General features: G+C 41.4%; 1 protein-coding gene across 1 annotated transcript in view; it reads left to right on the forward strand.

Moving 5' to 3' along the window:
* WNT16 (wingless-type MMTV integration site family, member 16) overlaps positions 1-11,387 on the forward strand; it is a 14,178-nt gene extending 2,791 nt beyond the window's left edge. Inside the window, exons 2-4 of the mRNA XM_010004329.1 lie at positions 1,650-1,665; positions 2,152-2,438; positions 10,923-11,387. Of these exons, the coding sequence (XP_010002631.1) occupies positions 1,650-1,665; positions 2,152-2,438; positions 10,923-11,387 (768 nt within the window). The remainder of the gene's footprint in view (positions 1-1,649; positions 1,666-2,151; positions 2,439-10,922) is intronic.
* Positions 11,388-20,286: the final 8,899 nt, after the last annotated feature.

Raw genomic sequence — 20,286 nt, forward strand, 5'->3', positions numbered from 1 at the left:
CCCGCCGGCAGAGCCGGGGTGGGACAGCAGAGCCGTCGTGGAGGCGGTTACCGCACCCGCCCGGGGCGGGTGACACAGGTACACGAAATGCACGGAGCAGACAAAAAGTGCCGTTGCCTTTCCAAAATGATTGTTGTCTATTGCAATTTTTTTTTGCTTAATATGTCCGTGGGTGACAGTGCCTTTAAGTAGATCCACTTAACTGTGTTGTAATGTTGTTATTCTTAGACTGATGTTGGTTTTATCCCCTTGTGTTGTAATTACTAAATGAGTTGGGTAGTGACACGTATTATTTCCAAAAGGTCTCTTGATTGCAGACAAAAATCTGCTCACAGCACCACATGCACTGCGAACTACCTTAAAATGGATTATGTGTCCCTGCCCATGGCAGGAAAGTTGGAACTAGATGATCTTTAAGGTCCCCTCCAGCCCAAACCATTCTGTGATTCTATGCTATGTGCTCAATTAAGCAGTGTGGCTCATCACAGAAAGACCAAAGCTGCTTTCATTGAATGAATTGCTGAAATTTACACTGAAATAGGGACATTTTGTTTGTACCAAATGGCAGCATCAAAGGTCTTGATGCGGTGAGCTTCTTCTGCTCAATGATTTCAGCATAGCCATTGATGTGCACTTACGTATTCATAGAATCATGGAATGTTTTGGGTTGGGAGGGACCCTTAAATGCCATCTAGTCCAAACCCCCTGCAGTGAGCAGGAACATCTTCAACAAGATCAGGTTGCTCAGAGCCCAGCCCACCCTGACCTTGAATGTTCCCAGGGATGGGACATCTGCCACCTCTCTGGACAGTCTGTTCTGGTATTTCACTACCCTCATTGTAAAAAAATTTCTTTCTTAAATCTAGTCTGAATCTATGCTCTTTTGGTTTAAAACCATTAGCCCTCATCATATTGCAACAGGCCCTACTAAAAAGTCTGCCCCCAATTGATGCAGTTTTCACTTTCTACTACAACAGTGAAAAAACCCAGACATTAACCATGAAAATGTAAAATGAGCAATAGAAAGTGATCTATATTCCAAAAAGGAGAAGAAAAAAACCCAACAGGGAGCAGTTTCCATTACTATATGTAGCCACATGTATTGTGTATTGTTCCTTCTGTCTAATTCCTGCAGACCCGTTAATGAATGGCACTGCTAATCCACGAAGCTTCTCTAGTATGTCCTGCGGAAGCATTTTATGATGGTACCAGCATCACAGACTAATACAAACAGGAGAAAAAAACAGGAACCTTCCTGCCCATGAGCAGCAACTTGGGAGTCTGGAAATAAAAAGTTGTTTTTGCAGCAGTGAAAATTAGTGCAGTGAAATTTTAGCTGCAACTAATGGCTAGACATTTATTTTCAGTGTGCCTAACATGGTTTGAAGATTTGCTCCCCATTGTGCCAGCAGTCTCAAGAATGGGATTGGCTTAAGAGGCCCAGGGAGGTCCCTCCATTATACATCTGAGATATAATTGGAACAGTTAAAGCCTTTTTATACTGCTGTCTTGTCCATGGCCAGCATATACTAGGAAAAGCAAAGGGCCTAAACATTCTTGTGCCATCCTGATTTCTGCCTGTTTTAAGATTCTTGCAGCTGTTTGCAAGCTTTGTGAGTTAGAACAACCTCAGTATTTGCTAAATTTAGCATGAGGTAAGTTCTGGCCCTTAACCAGAGTAACCCAGGGTTGTGACAACTTCAGGTTCTTCCTCTGAGATCTGAACTAAGCTTTTCTTCTTCAAATTAATATCAATAATGAAAAGTAGAGTGGAGAGGAAGGGGGTTTGGGTGTTATTAGGGTTTAATTTTTTTTGTTGTTGTTATTAAAACTTAATTGGCTTGAAAGTTTCTGTGGCAAAGAAAGTTCCCAACCTGGTTTAGAAAGGAGTTACCAAAAATCGCACAGTACAAGCAGCCAGAAACAGCATCATTAATTGCACGGTCGTATGAAAAGGCTCTGAAGTCTTTTTAGGATGTGAATATCCACTGCTCTAAACAAGTTAACTCTGCAGTCCAAGCCGTGATGACTTTAAACTTGTAACTGTTCCCTCTTAATAATAGTCTGGCTTGTAAAATCACTTTCTCCAGCTCTGCCAGGAAGGTAATCAGGGGGAGCTGTGAAGTAATAAATCCGTGCCTTGCTTTGCAGGCACGAAGGAGACCGCGTTCCTGTACGCCGTGACGTCAGCAGGCCTCGTGCACTCGGTGACGCGCTCGTGCAGCGCCGGGAACGTGACCGAGTGCTCCTGTGACACAAACCTGCGGCACGGGGGCTCGGCCAGCGAGGGCTGGCACTGGGGCGGCTGCTCGGACGACATCCACTACGGAGTGTCATTCAGCAGAAAGTTCCTGGACGTGCCCGTGAAGAACCTCACAGGCAGAAGCGGGAGCGGATTGGTGGCCATGAACCTGCACAACAACGAGGCCGGGAGGCAGGTATGTGGCACCGGTCGGACGTGGCAGCAGGCACTTGTTGGCCAGGAAGGTAATCAGGGGGAGCTGTGAAGTAATAAATCCGTGCCTTGCTTTGCAGGCACGAAGGAGACCGCGTTCCTGTACGCCGTGACGTCAGCAGGCCTCGTGCACTCGGTGACGCGCTCGTGCAGCGCCGGGAACGTGACCGAGTGCTCCTGTGACACAAACCTGCGGCACGGGGGCTCGGCCAGCGAGGGCTGGCACTGGGGCGGCTGCTCGGACGACATCCACTACGGAGTGTCATTCAGCAGAAAGTTCCTGGACGTGCCCGTGAAGAACCTCACAGGCAGAAGCGGGAGCGGATTGGTGGCCATGAACCTGCACAACAACGAGGCCGGGAGGCAGGTATGTGGCACCGGTCGGACGCGGCAGCAGCCACTTGTTCCCCTTCACTGACAAAAAGGCATCAACCAAGCAAGGCCTGTCCTTGCCTGCAAGTACAGATGGAGTCTATGGCAAGAGCAGCACTAACATCACCAAAGCAAACCTACAAACTCAGAATCAGAGCTGGTTTTAACTAAATAACTAAACTCCATAGGTGAAAATAAAATCCACAAATTAAGAATTAGATCTGGAATGCTAATCAGAGTTATCTTAAGTAGATATTTTATATCCTGAAGCAAACTTGAAATAGTCCTATTATCAGCATAATACATGAGGAGTTTTTTCACTGATTATTCTGTTCTTATCATGATGTGCATTTTTGTATCTGTCTCTGATAGTGAATGAGCAGGCAGAGCAGACAAGAGGTGTCGTTACCCATCCACAGTCTGAGATCTGTGGCTGACAGCAGAAGTCTAAAATAATTCAGAGAGGAAATAAAGAGTTAACCTTTTCTTTTAAAAGATGGGATGAAAATGACACTTCCACTTTAGTAGCTCACTGGTTAGGGCACTTGTCACAGATGTTAGAGGAAACTGGCTTCAGATACCTCTTCTTCATCCCAAAGGACTTAGGACCCACAGTTGCAAAGGAAATGTCTGTGGGGCAGTGTAACATTGGGTCCTCCTGTCCTGATCTGCAGAAGATCATAAATGAGAGTAGAAACAGCCAATATAGGGGGATATAAGTCTGTAATCTACTGCTTGGATCTTACATCTGGAATGGCAGAGGCCATGGCAAGAACCAGATTCTGGTTCTTGTTTTAAAATTACTTTATCTGCTTTACCTTGGAGTTTTTAACTTCAAGAGTGTTTAATGGTTCTCCGTGGCACCATAGTACTTTAAATCTGTTCTGCTCAGTGATACAGCTAGAACTAAGGAAAATAAATGGACACCCTGTAGTTTTCATAGAATCACAGAATCACAGAATCATTAAGGTTGGAAGGGACCTTAAAGATCATCAAGTTCCAACCCCCCTGCCATGAGCAGGGAACCCCACCACTAGCTCAGGTTGCACAAAAAACCTCTTCCAACTTGCCTTAAAAACCTCCAGGGATGGGGCATCAGCAACATCTTTGGGCAACCCATTCCAGTTCCTCACGACCCTTATCATGAAGAATTACTTCCTAATATCTAACCTAAATTTCCCCTCTCTCAGTTTAAAATCATTACCCCTTGTCCTATCACTGCCCTGTCTGGTGAAAAGCCCCTCCCCAGCTTTCCTATAGGTCCCTTTCAAGTACTAGAAGGCTGCTATAAGGTCTCCCCAGACCCTTCTCTTCTCCAGGCTGAATAACCCCAACTCTCTCAGCCTGTCTTCATAGCAGAGGTGCTCCAGGCCTTTGATCATCTTGGTGGCCCTTCTCTGGACCCTTTCCAACAGGTCTATATCTTTCTTGTGCTGAGGGCTCCAGAACTGTACACAGTATTTCAGGCGGGGTCTCACCAGAACAGATTAGAGGGGCAGAATTACCTCTTGGCCTTGCTGGCCACACTTTGATGCAGCCCAGGACACAATTGGCTCTCTGGGCTCCAGCACACACTGGCGGGTCATGTCGAGCTTCTCATCTACTACCACCCCCACGTCCTCCTCAGGACTGCTCTCTAGCCATTCTCCCCCCAGCCTGTATTTGTGCCTGGGGTTGTGCTGATCCAGGTGCAGGACCTTGCACTTGGTATTGTTGAACTTCACAAGGTTGGCATTGGCCCACTTCTGCAGCCTGTCAAGGTCCCTCTGGATGGTGTTCCTTCCCTCTTGAGTGCCAACCACACCACACAGCTTGGTATCCTCAGCAAATTTCCTGAAGATACACTCAATCTCTCTATCCATGTCTCCAACAAAAATGTTAAATAGCACTGGTCCCCATACTGACTCCTGAGGGACACCTGAGAGATGTGATTTCTGTTTAGGTGCCAGTGACACAGTTCTCTTTGATACCTCTTGTCTTCTATTAGCTTTATGTTAACAGCAGTAGTTCGCTGTCCATTTTCCTTTGGTGACAGTGTTTGCTTATGGTCTTCCTATACCATCCTTCTGCTCATCAGTCATTGCTGCCAGTGCAGATGTCAGGAGTCTTGCACTGTGAACTGTACCAAGAAACCATTCAGTTTTAAAAACACAAACACAGCCTAGAAGAGAAACTTTTATTTTGGTATTGCTTTCCTTAAAGTTGGGTCAGTTCCCTGATCTCATCTATTATGGTTACACACATATTGGGCCACCTATGTCGTGGCAACAGGGCTGATGAAGACTGCATTCAGCTGAAGATAACATGTTTTCAAACAGCTCCAAGGTGTTGGAGGGTGTTGTTAAGCAAGGCTTGATTTTCCTTTAATAGAATTTTTAACCAGGTCCAAGTTATCTTAGATGTTGGCCATATGCATGAAAATATAACTGATTCTGAGTCTACATCCTTAATGGCAAGCAACTGTATTGTCTTCTATTGTTATTCATGGTGAATGGTACCTCTTACTATACATAACGTCATGAAGCCAGAGTTTTAGAGCAGGCTAGTCTTCAGGAATGTGCTAGAATCTGGCCCAACAGCATCCATTAGGTCCTGAGGAGTTTTTGGGGTTTCAGGCTTTTCCCAATACTGAGCTCTCTAACAAGGCTGTCCAAATACACTGTCACAGGATTATTTGGTGCACGTGATACAAATACTCATTCCTTTTCTGAGGCACTGTATTTTTAAAAAAAAAACAAAAACATCAGCTGCAAGCCTGCAAGGCCAGAAGACTTTTTTTTCACTGATTTTCATATCAATGGTGTACTTGTTGTTCATTATCTTGGAAGAAAATATGTATTTAGTCAGCTTCCATGCATAAATACTTTGTAACTTAAAGGCAAACTGTAGGATAAAGCAAATATTTTGAGCACTGTCCAGAATGAAAAAGAATGTTTATTACTGGTGCTTGGGATTTCTAGAAACAATATTAGATGCAGTGAATTTTAGCAGAACTCTTCATCTTTGTAGTTTCAAAATCCTTAACTACAAGATGTTGGAAAGTGTTGACCTTCATGTTTTGGGTATTACAAGAAGGATGTTTTGCAATATGTTTTGGTACCTTATGACTTTTTGTAATAAATACTATCATGTTCCCAGTTCTGTGTCTTGCAAGAGCAGTCTTCCAGGTACAACACTTCTGTGTTTGTTTGGAGTTACTAATGGAACTGATATGTATAGAATTCTCTTGTTCCTTTCCCATTTCCATACAAAATGCTATTTTACATTTCTACATCTCATAGTTGAATCCAAGGTATATACATTTTAAAACAGCAAGGATATTTTGACTGAGTTGTCCACTGTTTAGGATACTAACCTGAACCTCAGAAGATCCAGATTTCATTCCTTATTCTACCACAAGATAAATATTTGTCATATTTTTTCATTGTAATGTGCAGTGTGCTTAGTTGTGCATATGTGAGTTGGGCATCTCTGCTCCTTATATAAAAGGATAAGGGGAGTCAGCCACTATGGACTGACTATTATTGTATTAGTATTTTTTAATTGGTGGAATAATTCTGCTCAGTTTTCTGCTTGGGGAAATAAATTTGGTCTGCAGGTCTTGGTTCCTATATTGAAATAGCTTGGCTCATCAGATATATTATTTCTACTGATACTTGTGGGTCGGTAACAGATGCACCAAGTGTCTGCAATTGTTCTGAAGTGCTGCACCTCCAGTAGGACATGTGTGTGTCTTCATGAGGAGTCCTATTAGTTCTACTTGTGGCTTAGGCTGTTTGATCACAGGCATCTGTTTCCACTAAAAAACAAGTATTGGCAGCCCTTGTGTCCCATCTGAGAACAGTGCTTGCAAACAGAGAGCTTGTCATGGAGACATTAAGCATTAATTGGCATTAAAGTATACATAAACTGATTCCACTGACACTGTCCTTTACGGCAGACCAATCTCTGCTTTTTGCCCATCCACAGATGTGTTGTAGCCACACATTCCCACTGCACACCTCTCCTCTGTTAATTGCATTGTATCAGTGCGAGGAAGTCAGATTTAAAATTATCTTTTTCCAGGTTAATTTTCAGTACAGACCAGTGTTCAGCACTGTATCCAGTTCATCACTGAGCCCTGCATTCTTGCTGCATTGGTACCCCCAGGGCTGAGGGCAGCGAGTTACAAGAGGAGCAAAAGGAGCTGCTCAGGTGGGCTTGTGGCTGAACACAACACTCATGAATCCAGCTCAGTTCCACACCAATTATTTCTCTCGGTTGGTTTCCTGACCCGCCTAAGAAAACTGAAAACTTACCCCAGCTTGCCTGGAGGAAAATACCTATCCATTGCATTTCTGTAACTTCTCTGAAGTTTTCTATGAAATTCTGTTCCTTAGGGAGAATCCTCTCACATTTTCATGAGCAAGAATATCACAAGTAGAGGATTGAAACTGAGCATTGGTTGTGAAGTCAGTCTGGAAGTCACGATCCTGGTAACTCTGTGGGCTGCTGAGACACAGGTGCAGATTGCAGCCTCATCCCATCAGAAGGCTGCATTGGCCTTGTAGTCACCATCTTAGATTTGCTTGCACGAAAACAACAAGAGGAGATTCCTACTGCTCCAATTTTGCCAGATGTTCAACTATGGGAGTTTGTTAATGAAAATTCACATGGCAGCCTGAGATCCAGAGGCATTTTGTGACCAGCCAAGGCAAGATGTCAGCTCCCTGTGCTGGCAGTAGAGGCAAACCAAAATATGTTGGAGTCCAATCAGAAAACTTCCTGTCTTAGCAAGTGGGAAGCAATAGCCTGGGGTCATACATGATTGTGATGACACCGTAAATCATTCTAAAACAGAGTGTATCAAAGTTTTGTGTAAGAATCCTGAGAACACAGAATAAAACTACCAATGTTCTCAGTGTTTCCATACTTAATCACGCTTGTAGTTCTTGCATTCATCTGATCATACATACATAGGTAATATATGCTGAATTTATTTTTTTTTATGTCAATCTGAGACCCTGATGTCAGTTTCTGCTCTTGTTTAGAAACTGTGTCTCTTTAGTTTTCATTAATTCATCCTTTGAGAAAGACTCTGAGTGTCATCTTCTTGCTCATGTGGAAGTAACTCATCCTTAGCACCTAGCAGGCATGTACAGTGCTTCCCTGGATAATTTTTGGATCCTTCTGCCTCATCCAGATTTTACTATGCCTGATTCTAGCAGGCATACACTTCTCTCCCCAGGCCAGATTGTATATTATTTCCCTGATGTTTCTTCCCTATCATACTGCAGTGAAAGCGGGAATTACATCTGTAATCTTATAAATCTTATAGCACAATATGATTTCAAACTGCTTTGAAATCCTAGTTACTTGCCTTGATACAAATAACCAACTATTAGAAAATGGAAAATACTATTAAATCCCTTCTGTTTGTAAGCTGTGTATAAAATTTATCTTTTGATATCGTTTCTCTTTTCATTAACACACAGAATACATCTGTATCCTAACAAAGACTTTTTCTCCTTGAATCTCAAATTCTTAACTGCCTCAATTGCTGACCTTGTGCTCATATCCTAAGAATCTATCTTAATGATTCACATTCTGATTACCCAGTGATTTCCTTATTGATAGATCTTGAGATATGAGCACAAGGTTAAGTCTGTCTATTAAAGAGAAACTAGCCTGTGAAAGACAGAATATAAGTGTCTGCAAGAATTAATGCCTCTTGATTTGCCACTAAAAGAGTCTGTGTGCTCTGGAGTGAGGGTCTGCTTGTTGCAATGTTCTTATTACTTCCAGGATAGGAAACATCTCCAATCCCAAAAGCAATCCATAGCACCTGGGAACACATCATGCACTGGTGCATCACTTCACCAGGTTTAGTTTGCAAAGGCTACTGGCTGCTCCTGCTCAGTGCATACACCTGCTCATTCTTGCTAATGGTTATTTGAATGCCTTGCTTGCTTGGCTTCTGTAGTAAACTCTGCCAACAAATAGGTCCTCTTGATTCTCCAAATATGTGACTCCAAGCAAACACTTTGGTCATGAGTATTTTTAATAATATATATATAGTTATATGGAAATACTAGCCGGGGCTTGTGTTGATATCCTCAGGACAGAAGGTGCCTTAAGGCCTCAATACCCACTGAAATCAATAGACTTAACCACATTGGATTCATCCCAAACTCCAGTGACCACATTAATCCTGATTAAAAGTCTCAATTTAATGCATAAGGTAGAAACAGTTCTATTTATCTGTTCCATGCCTTGACTAGGTCTGAAATTTGGAGATGCTATTTGTGCTGCCTGAGCTACAAATAAGCAAATAAGCAGCCTGGGACCTGAGTTCATTTCTGGTCCTGCGTGGGGTCAGTAGGGCTCAGCAGGATTTCAGGGCTCTGATCTCACAGCAGAATCAAGGTTTAGGAACAGACACAAATGAAACTGCTTTCTCAGGGGAAGCCAGAGAGGGATGTTAGAAAGATATGTCTTCTGTCTTTTCCTTCCCCAAGACAGTTTGAGAAAGACGTAAATTTACAGCAGTTAGTATTTGTTTGGGCTGTGGGATAAGTGAAGGTGATATTTAATAAACATCATGAAGTTGAGGAGGGGTTTGTCTTCTCCATTTTGTGGGAAATAGTGGTCCCTCCAGAGAGGAATAACTTGAATCTTTAATGACCTTGCTGCCTGAGAAGCCTCAAGAGAAGCTCACTATGACTCAATTTAAAATTAATGTTTTCTGTTACATTTCTCAATTGCCTTGCTTGTGGCAATTAAATATGAGTGGTAACGTTAGTAAAATGGAAGATGATAACATGGGGTTTACACACCATTAACCCACAACCTATATGAGTCTACAGAATGGCTCCAGAGACTACTTTACTAGAAAAGCAAAACAAACAAAAAATTATGACACTGTGTCCTTTTGTGGTATCTGTGCATGTGACAATTTTTCTCTGCACTTTTCCAGACTCTTATGATGTGTCACATAAATGTATAACTTTGTACTATGACTATTAGATATTCAAGAAGGAAGTATTATATTGGTTGTCTGCTGACTATTTGAGTTGTAGTCCCAGATAAAGAAAATTACTGCTTGTTTACAGATTCCAGTTCTTTGAGGCTTGGTCTGCAGTAAACTGAGCCAAAATTCTTGTGTGTTGCAAAAGTGGGGAAAAGTAGCCCATCTAAGGGCATTTTAATGTTGGTAATAACTGTGGAAGTTTTGTTAATACATTGAAAGTTATAAAAGGAATATGAATGCAACTATCAAATTGTGTTCAGTAGAGCCATTATAAAACTGGAAACACATCCATGATAGTACTGTTGTGCCTAAATTACAAGAACAGGCTTGATCCTGTAAGTAAGAAGCACCTGAGTTTTACTGCAGAATACCTGAGTTCAAGACACCTCTTCTGAGCTGTAGTGTCTCCTTTGATAGACTCTCTGTGGAGCTCAAAGTTGTGGGCATCCCCCTGCGATGCCAACAGAGGTCTGCCCAGAGGCACCTCCAGGCTGTTCCATGTGCTGCTTCCAAGGCTGAGCCTTGCTGGTCACACATACACTGTTGCCACCTCAAGCCATTCATGTGGCCTTAGTTACAGACTGTTGTGGATGTTTAGTGATCTTGATGGTAGCTGCTAGGCACCCTTAAAGTATGACAAAGGTCTGCCTTGTAAGTGTTTTCCAGTACAAGAACAGTGCCACTACCTGCCCAGTCCCTGTTTCCCCTCCTGCTGTTCCCCACAAGGGCTGTTTGCATTCCAGGTGTGGGAGGAGTGACACAGGACATGTTGCTTCAGGTATTTAGGATCCTCCAGAATGAAAATCCAGCCGGAAATACAAGCTTTCATTATTGTGCTTCGATATTGCTACATTATTGCCATTGCAAAGTGCAAATGGAGAGAACGCCAGAAGATCAGGCTTCCCGTAGTGGGGGTCCAGAGTTAGAAACCTTATTCCTAACACATATCCTCCCATGCTCTGGCTTCTTCATCACTGAAATGTAATGGCAGCTGTAATATCAAATAATTTGAGACCTCTGTGTTACTGATGTCAGGCAGTGTGAGTGAAAGACCACATCCAAATATCATTCTCCCTTTGCTTTCAGGCTGTAGTGAAGCTGATGTCAGTGGATTGCCGTTGTCATGGTGTTTCTGGGTCCTGTGCTGTGAAAACCTGTTGGAAAACAATGTCTTCATTTGAAAAGGTTGGCTGGTTTTTGAAGGATAAGTATGAAAACAGCATACAGATATCAGACAGACTGAAAAAAAAGCTACGCAGGAAAGAGAAAAGCCAGCGCAGAATCCCGATTGGGAAAGAAGACCTGCTGTACGTCAACAAATCACCCAATTACTGTGTCGAAGACCAAAAACTGGGGATCCCTGGGACTCAGGGAAGGGAATGTAACCGCACCTCAGAGGGACCCGACGGCTGCAACCTCCTCTGCTGTGGGCGTGGGTACAACACCCACGTTGTCAGGCATGTGGAAAGGTGTGAGTGCAAGTTCGTGTGGTGCTGCTACGTGCGCTGCCGGAGGTGCGAGACCATGACCGACGTGCACACCTGCAAATAAGGTGCAGTACAGAAAACGCAGCCAAGCCATTCCACGCTGGTTGGTACCCACCACAGGATAGTAGTGACTCTCACCTTGGGGGACTGCAAGGGGATCAACCTTAGGGGCAACAGGTATTGCCAAACAAAGGGCAATCCAAGCATTTGGTGTATGAAGGAGCAACTCAGTGAGCAGCAGCCTGCATACAGGGACAGCTGAAGCAACAAAAAGGACTCCTGATGGCACATTTGAACATGTAACTAACTCCATGAGCAGGAGTAAACACTGAACTTTCCAAGCCTTTAACATCGACAACATCCTGAAGATCCGTGTGGTCAGTAGCTGTGGTGGAGAAAACACAAGATCTCGTTAGCCAGAGACTAAAGAGTTAAGAGGGTGTGTAAGACACGTTAGATACAATCTTTATGTCTCTATTTTTAAAAATGGGGTCTAGATCATCCACTAGATGGCTAATTTCTGCAGGCTTTAAAAAAAAATAAAAATAGAGGACATTTTCTGGTGTTAACCATGAAGCATTTGCTTTCTGACCATTCAGAAATCTATCTTCTGCATAATGTGCAGAAAAGCATCTGGTACTGAGAAATGTGGGTGTCTGCAAAGAGCTGTGCACTTCCTGGGGTGACAAGGAGGGTCCATTGGCACACAGGAAGCTGTGTCCTGAGTAGAGGGGCTGGAGCACAATGTGAATGATGTGCTAAGACACAAAGGTCTGAGGAGGGACAGAAAGACACACAGTTTGGTATTTAAAGGAAATAAAAGCCTTCACAGGCATTTCCTCAGTATCTGAATGCACAATTTGCAAGTCGGCCGGTCACCCCACTGTTGGAATCTATGCAATAACCTGCCATGTTCAGCCACCTCACTGGTGGTTGACCATCATTTTTGCAAAGAAAATTGCCCTACAGTGAATGATTTTTTTAAATATTACTTTCTTTTATAGAAGCAGCAGCTGGAACTTCTTGTTAGTTTTTATCCTAAGTAAGTTCAATGCACAGTGTAATTTATGGATTAGCCCAAACCACTAAAATATTTGAAGTGTTATTGATGATATTTTTTCCCACTCTATATATTGGCTCGATTTTATTTTACATCTGTGAAAGCTCATTTATTCTTATGCAATGATTTAATGCCTGGCTTAAAAAGCATCATGTGAAAGGATTTCTGCTGTTTAAATGTGCAAAGACCTATTTTTGATAAGACAAGAAAGTTTATATTTTGTAAATATTTAAATTATACAAGCTATGTAAAAGGTTTCCAAAATGAATGTGATAAGATTACAGCCTTTGACATTTGTTGGTTAGACATTTGTTACTGTCATAGTAGCCTTTAATTATTTTTTATTTGCATGTGCAGGGGGAATTTAGTCAGAGAATTACATAAATGTTCTTTTTTTTACTATCAGGGTGTTTATAACTATTGCAGTTAATACACACTGATGAGAAACACTTACTATGATTTTTTAAACTATAAGTTAATTAATACTCTGTATCCTTTTTTTATTCTTTTCAATCCACTTTACAGTGAAAACCCAGCTCCAGCAGTAAGTGCAGAACTCCCACTGATATGAAGGGGACTTGCAAGGTGTTGCAATCCTTGAACTTGTTCCACACTAACAGTCAGTTTTAGAAATAAATCATCTTAGACAACTTGGTGGAGGCTTTCAAAGTTACTTTGAGGAATTCTTTTCAATTTGTTGTCAATTATTTTCCCATGAAAGATGGTAACCAGATTCCCTGTCGCTCTTTGTCAGATGTGTAGTTCAGGAGGCAGCAAACTTAACTTTCTGTATTATTGTACTTCACTGCCTTATGTTAAGTCTCTTAAGAACACCAGTTCAGCAACCAAGTCCTTTGTCTGCTGGTTCTTTTCGGACCTTCCCTCCACATTTGCCAGTCTGTCTCCATTGACCTAGATAATTATTCTGAGGCCACAAAACCTGCTGTCTATGAGAAGGGTGTTCAGCATGCCAGTTCCTGTCACAGGAGGATTCAACAACTTTCCTGTGAAAACTTGGATGGGGAGACCCTGAAGAGAGAGTTCCCATCTTCCAGCAATGAAAATAAACCCACATTCTCCACAGGCCATGCCACAGCACTTATTTGCAACAGGATAGGACATGCTGCTGTTCACTTCTGATAAGAAAGTGTTGTAGAGAACACCTCTTTCATTCTGAATCTGCCCCACATCAAGCTGCTGACAGAGAGCCTTCGTGTCCTACATCAGGCTTCTCCTTGTAGGGCCTCCACTGAGTCCAGTGTTGAGGTCACCACCATTTTGTTGATGAGGCTACAGCAGGAACAAGACACAGGAATTTCAGCATGGAGACCAACATCTTCTCTTGAAGCAGCCCCGATCTGTATCTCAAAACTACCATAACTTTTACTGGACTTGAAATGTTCTTCCATGCTTGATCTGTAAAGTAAGGAAAATCACCGGTGTATTCTCAATATGCCTCAACTTCTGGCAGAGTAGGAAACGGGGAGAAAATGGTCATGAATTCCTGGATATAAGTTCAGCATCAGGGATCTGCCCAGGAGAAAAATCTCAGTAGGCTGTTTCTGTGAGTTTGAAGGTGAAAGGCACTCACATCAGCATTGCACAGTGATGTGGGAAGTCATCGTGCAGCCAACACAGCCAGGTTGTCTGTTGTCTGCTTGGCTAGCCAGTATTTGATACTGCATTATTATTCAGAGATCATCTACTTTAAAAAAATAAAAAAAATAATCATTCTTAAATGTTGTTAATAAAAGATTCTTCCTCTGTTTTTGAGGGGGGGAAGAGCTTCTCTTTTCAAAGAATGACAAGAGACAAGAGAAGTGGCAACACACCTAGTTTATGAAAGCTACAATGGCTGAGTAAAAAAGGTCATGGGGGTTTGAAGCTTCACTGGCCACAGAAGGACCCATGTGGTCTCTGAGAAGCTGAAGAGACCTATAAGAGGTGGTATTACCCTTTCTGCACCGAGGGCAGAGTGCTGGTGAGAGCAAGTGCATGCAGTCTGAGGGGCTACTGCTCACTCCCCTGCTGCACTTATATCAGAGGCTTGGAGGGGGAAGCAGATGCAAAGCTAAGTGCACTGGGGAGACTGGAGCATGAGCTTCTCTCTACTGGTCACAGTTGAAATTGCTGCTTAAATTAAGCTCCATTGTAACTTATCTAAGTTACATCCATAAAACTAGTTCTGGATGGGCAGCATCTATAAAAGCAATTCTGGATGGGATCAGGATATGAACAGTGTTTTGTAGTAGCCTCAGGGCTAAAGAAATTAGCTGAGATCTATTGAAGTATTTATTCCACAAAACTGCCTTTACTCCTTCCACACTCTGGAAAAGCTCTTCTTGGGTGAGAGCATGAGGGAGAACCATCTGTAAGACAGGTCACCCCCTTAGCTTTCACAGAGGAGCTCATGTATGACATATGTGGTCCAGATACTTTTGTGGACATCTGGCACTCGGAATTTCTTTCACTCTGTTTAACAGGGCAGGATTTCTTTCCCACTGCTGGGACTGGAGAATCAAGGTTGTTTGATAACATAGCTTTGTAATACTCTTGTATATCTTTGCATAGTTTTCTTTTTGAAACTAGCTATGTGTGTGCTTATCTGAGCGAGAGACATCAGGAAAAAAAAACAATGAAAGTTTGAGCAGGGGGAAGGTTTTTTCTGAGTCCTGTTCCCTCACACTGCCCTTTTATGCATGGAGCAGCAGTTTGTGAAAAGTAGCAAACCTGTGAAAAATGCCACAAGTTTCCTTTCAAAGAAATGATAATTATGCCAGGCTGTGCATGAATCAGCAACTGAGGAACACCGTCTTGTCCTTGCCCATTGGAGATCTCTTGCCAAAGGACGTGTGGTAAATAGAGATCATCTCCATTGCCACCAACACAGTTCTGTGCTGGGCAGCACTTTCCAGTCCATGAAAGGTATGTGAAACATCTGTGTAAAGCGACAATTAGCATTGGTCCTTCAGAGGAAATGGTGTTAAAAGGACATCTGCTTTGGCTGAGGTTTCTGATGGTGTTGAGGTGCTTGATTTCATCAAAGGATGAAGTATCATAAGGTAGCAAACTTGACTTTATGGCAGTTGTTCATACATTAAAACTCAGATGGCGAGGTCATGTAAAGTGCTGAACTGGTACCATCTTGCCCTGCAGGTTCATTAAAAACCTGAAAAAGGATCATCCCACTATGACAGACTTCATGCCAAATGGGGCACAGTCTGTCTGAGACCTCTAACATGTTGTAGATATCACAAAGGGTAGAATATCAGCAACTATCAGAGTGGGATAGCCTGCCAAAATGCTAGTTATGAATCCTTTCCTGACTGCATCCCCTTGGTCTTCCCATCTAGAGTACCCGGATCTGGTGGCAGTAATAATGGCAAATGTGGTGTCCTGCCTTTTTTTTTTTGTTTTTCTCTCTTTTTTTTTTTTCTTTTTCACTTCATACAAGTATTTGCAAAAGCAATTTTTAGGATTTTACATACTTTTCCATATTTTGCTGTCAGTGGATTGGCACAGGCAGACAATAGCTAGCCATACCGAACTGAGAAACAGGGCTCCACACGCATAAATCCAATGAGCATCACTAAGGAGGGTCACAGTAGTAGAACTATTCTGACTATAAATGGGAAGCTGTGAAGAAATTACTTTCTCAAAGTCATTCACAAAAGAAAAGGCAGACCTAGGTTTTTAAAAAATAAGAATAGGCAGGTCTTCTGATTACCAAACTAATGCTTTAGCTATGTGGTCACTGCATTTATTTCTCAGCCTGCGTAGTTAGCAAACTGTGGTTTGCCAGGTGGGACTGTAACCATCTGAGTCATAACTACTGGGCAAGTTCTGCTGCAGAGATCAGTACAGGCTTTCAAGAACAGGCAAAGACTAAAAGAATTCCTTGGTTAAAACTGCATTTCCTAAATGAAGCCTCCTGTGGTTTGCATTTCCAGAAGTCAAATATGCTTTTTTCCCCACACAAAAAATGGCAAATTCATCCTGAAGTGACTGGTGTCTATGAACTCCACATTAAATTAATAATGCAGGTAATTAATGCTAAAATACCCATGCCTGTCCCAGAGTCTGCAGTTACACTGAACTGACAGCTGTGTAATTACACAGGTAGTTCTGTTAAGTAACTAATGGTTTACTCAGTGGAGAATTAAATGGGATTTAATCCTCTTTGGCCACTGTGTCAGCTCTGCGGGACTGGAAGTATGGTGGCAGTCAGGAACATGCTAGACAGCAGTTAATTTCTCAGCTAGCAGATAACATTGACTGGTGATCCCCCTGGCTGAGGCTGGAATTTGGACACTAGGGATGACTGTAAATGGATGGCCTTCCATGAAGGGGTGTGCCATCACTTTTTACAGCAAAGACGTGTAACAAATAAAGCATCTAGGAGAATGAAAGCAGACACATATACATGGAGTTTAGATTCATTAATTGAACTGGAAAATAATAGTTATTCCTTAGAGGACATTGCCACATACCTTGAGAAACCTTCAGCTGAATCTGAGCCTGTAAGCACAAGTGCAGCTTGTCACAAGCTAAAACATGAGAGCCTATCTCAGGGTTTGGCTATTTGAATTTTCATCTCAGCAAAAGTAAAACACAGTATAATATTAAATGAACTGCACATTTCCCTTGATAATACTTCAAAAGTCATCAGGATACTATCCATTGCTTATATTATTTTTTAATATATCGAATTATGTGTATATCATGGTGCCTTAATTAAAATGCTGCAACTTCTGAGTAAGAATCTTTAATAATTTCCCCCAAAGACCTGGAAATTTGTATTTGATTGTGGAGCAGAATGAAACACACTTCATAAGCATCTGTTTTCTAGAGAAAAAGCTTGACACTACACTAAGTGTCAAAACCAGCCTGTGGTATGATTGATGTGGATGATGATTTACCCTCTGTGCTGAAAGGTACATTGTCCCATTCTGCCCCATAATCCAAGAAATTAATTTGACACTCTAGTGTGTCTCAGTATGTGCTAAATAAGATTTTGATGTTAAACACAGTGAGTTTTTAGAGGATCTATATGTCACTAAGAGAATCAACATGCAGAGGAACAGCAAGATACTGTTCGGTTCCAGTTTAAGATGTGCTATTCAGTGTTGATTATGCTAATGGCAGCAAATACAGAAGTTATCTGAAACATAGAGATGTAAGTTGTTAAGTTTCAAACTAGCTGATTTTGGGACTTTAGGGCAGGCTGGGTTTGCTGCCAGGTCAGCTGAGCATGTGCACAGGCTCCCAAATCCCTGCCCTGACCCCAGCCCATCATCAGTTTAATGATACGGTTCACGGAAACACTCCACAAACAATAAATTTGGCTTAGTTGATATTAGCAAACTGAATCAAGGACATGGCAGTAAGAACTCAGGAATGTGACCAGGAGTAGTAACTCCTTGAGCTGACTGTGTTTCCAAGATTGTCCAACTATTGTTTCACATTTACCATGCTTGGAAAACTCCAGGTTTTTAACAGAACCCAACAAACTCAAACCCCACACAGCACAAATGGAGAGCATTTGGCAGTAGTTCCACAAACAGCTAGTGAATTAAAGCAATTTCAGTGATTTCTATGCAAGAGATTTAGGTAAAAACAAACTTTTGGGATTGTCCAATGTTACAATATGCTTTGCATGTTTTCCTGAGAGGGCACAACGTTAGCACATCATAAGGGATCATAAAGCTTCCACAATCTTTCTCTTTCCTTCCCTCACTGTTCTGTTCTCAACAAATGTGCAAGATGCTCCAAACGTTCCCATCATCTTACGTAGAAAAATATGTATCCTGGAGCTTTGTAACACACAGGTACTTTCATACAAAGCTACCTGTACAATATGCCTTCATCTTCACAACTTCCTAGCAGCAGCTGTGGGAGAGAAGGGAGGCCAGAAAAGGAAACGCACACAGAAAGTCTCACCTCTTAAAAGAGTTAAGCATCAGAAAGTTCACTTCATCAGGGGGATACTGTAACTAGCCCACTCAAAGATAGGAGGAGAGATGGCATGACTATCTTCTGGCAAATCAACAGATAAGGAAGATAGACAAGGAGGCTACATTTGCATGGCCAGTCCAGTATGAGTTTTACATACTTGAAGAGTGTGTTATTAAATATGATGATACAGCTGTGACGACACAGGTTAGAGAACAAGAGGAAGATTTCCATCAAAATCACAAGAATCAAATTCTTTAAGGACTTACAAATATAATCTTATATTACTGCTTTAAAATCCATTGTTTAAAAGATTTGTGGTAGATGCAACTTCAAGGCTTTAAAAGTCGTAATATATTTACTTAATTCAGTTTACTGAAAAAAAGGCAAAAATCTAAAAGATACAAGGGCTAACAGGGGGCTAACTTTAGTCTTATTTCCTCTCCATTTAATTTTGTAGAGGAAATGTGAACTTTTTAATTTGATGAATTACTGATTGGCATTTAAAACCAAAAGAATTAAGACTATTAATACAATTGTTGCTTTTTTTCTCTTAAGCTCCTGCCAAGTAGCTTAAAAATTATTCTGAATAGCACAACCAATACTGGCATATACACCACCAAAACTGTATTTCTGTTAAAACTCCAGGACTTAATTATTTTTTTCCACATTAGCCTAATGTTATGAAACATAAGTTCTTTTCCAATTGATAGAAACAGGGGAGGTTTACTTTCATCAAAATATATACACAATTTTAATGTGCCCTCCTACACAGGAAATTCTGAAAGATTTAACAAAAGCAATTTCACTGTATAAGGTGCATTTATTGCTGTTCCACATTAAACTTGAGGAAAAAACACATTACTTAACAAACTAGTTAAACATACAGAACAACTCAGAATCCAGTCTTACTCTGGTATCATAGATTATTTATTTGACTTGCAAAGTAATTCCCAATATTGCTTGAAATTTTTAGTGCAAAGAATTAAATTTGTCTCAAGAAGACATTTACAATAATAGTATTTTGAGTGCCACTGTGTTCAACTTACACTGTAGGTTCCTGAAAAATTCTTTGTGGTTTTTGCCCCGCAGTACAACCTAGAAGTTTTTGAAGATTATACCAGAACTCATGACATAAAGCTCCAGATTACCCCCGATTCTGTGTCAGCCCCTATTTTGTGAATACCAACATCTTCAGTCACACCATACTAACTTAGTTTCAGCAAAAGTTTAAGCTGGCCCTACTTAAAGGAAACAGAAGTTTCCAAAGAAAGCAATGTTTTCTGAATGCTCTGATACGAGCTAAAGAGTAAGGCCACTTCAACTTGGTCCGTTGTTTTTTTTCCATCAAAAAAAATGATGAAAGAAACATTGTCAGTTGAGTTGAAATGTCACACAATGCATAATCCAAGATTCACTACTTTCTCTAACCTCCTCCTGTAAGAAGAAATTGCCTCAGCTCACCTTAGATGTAACCTACGTAGTAAAGGTGCACAACTGTGTACCCTGAAACAACTCTGCCTACAAGGCAAACTGCTGCCTAACAGGCTTTTTATGATGGGAAATTTATTCCTGATGTTGGAACTAAAAGAGGAAATGTTTGCTATGTGACTAGCTACTATAGCTGAACCGCCATATGTAGAATTGATGGTTAAAAAACAGTACAAAAATGGCAGCAAAAAGTGAAAAGGTTAGCCACAGTATTGCTGCTTAACATGCCAAGTCTCTTCTACAAAGTAAACATTATCTTCAAATTAAGTACAAATCCTTCCAAGCTGCTTTTAAATATCACTAGCACTATTTATATATTTACTTTTGTTCCTCCCCTAATAAAAATAATTTATATTGTGCTTAGATTGGTATATCTGTGTTACACTACCATGTATTCTTCCTTTGTTGATTATTCAGTTTTGATATGGGGCTACAAAATAAGTTTCTGGAGCACTTGGTA

Source organism: Chaetura pelagica, unplaced genomic scaffold, assembly GCF_000747805.2.
Source record: "Chaetura pelagica isolate M959 unplaced genomic scaffold, ChaPel_1.0 scaffold68, whole genome shotgun sequence".
Lineage (NCBI taxonomy): Eukaryota > Metazoa > Chordata > Aves > Apodiformes > Apodidae > Chaetura > Chaetura pelagica.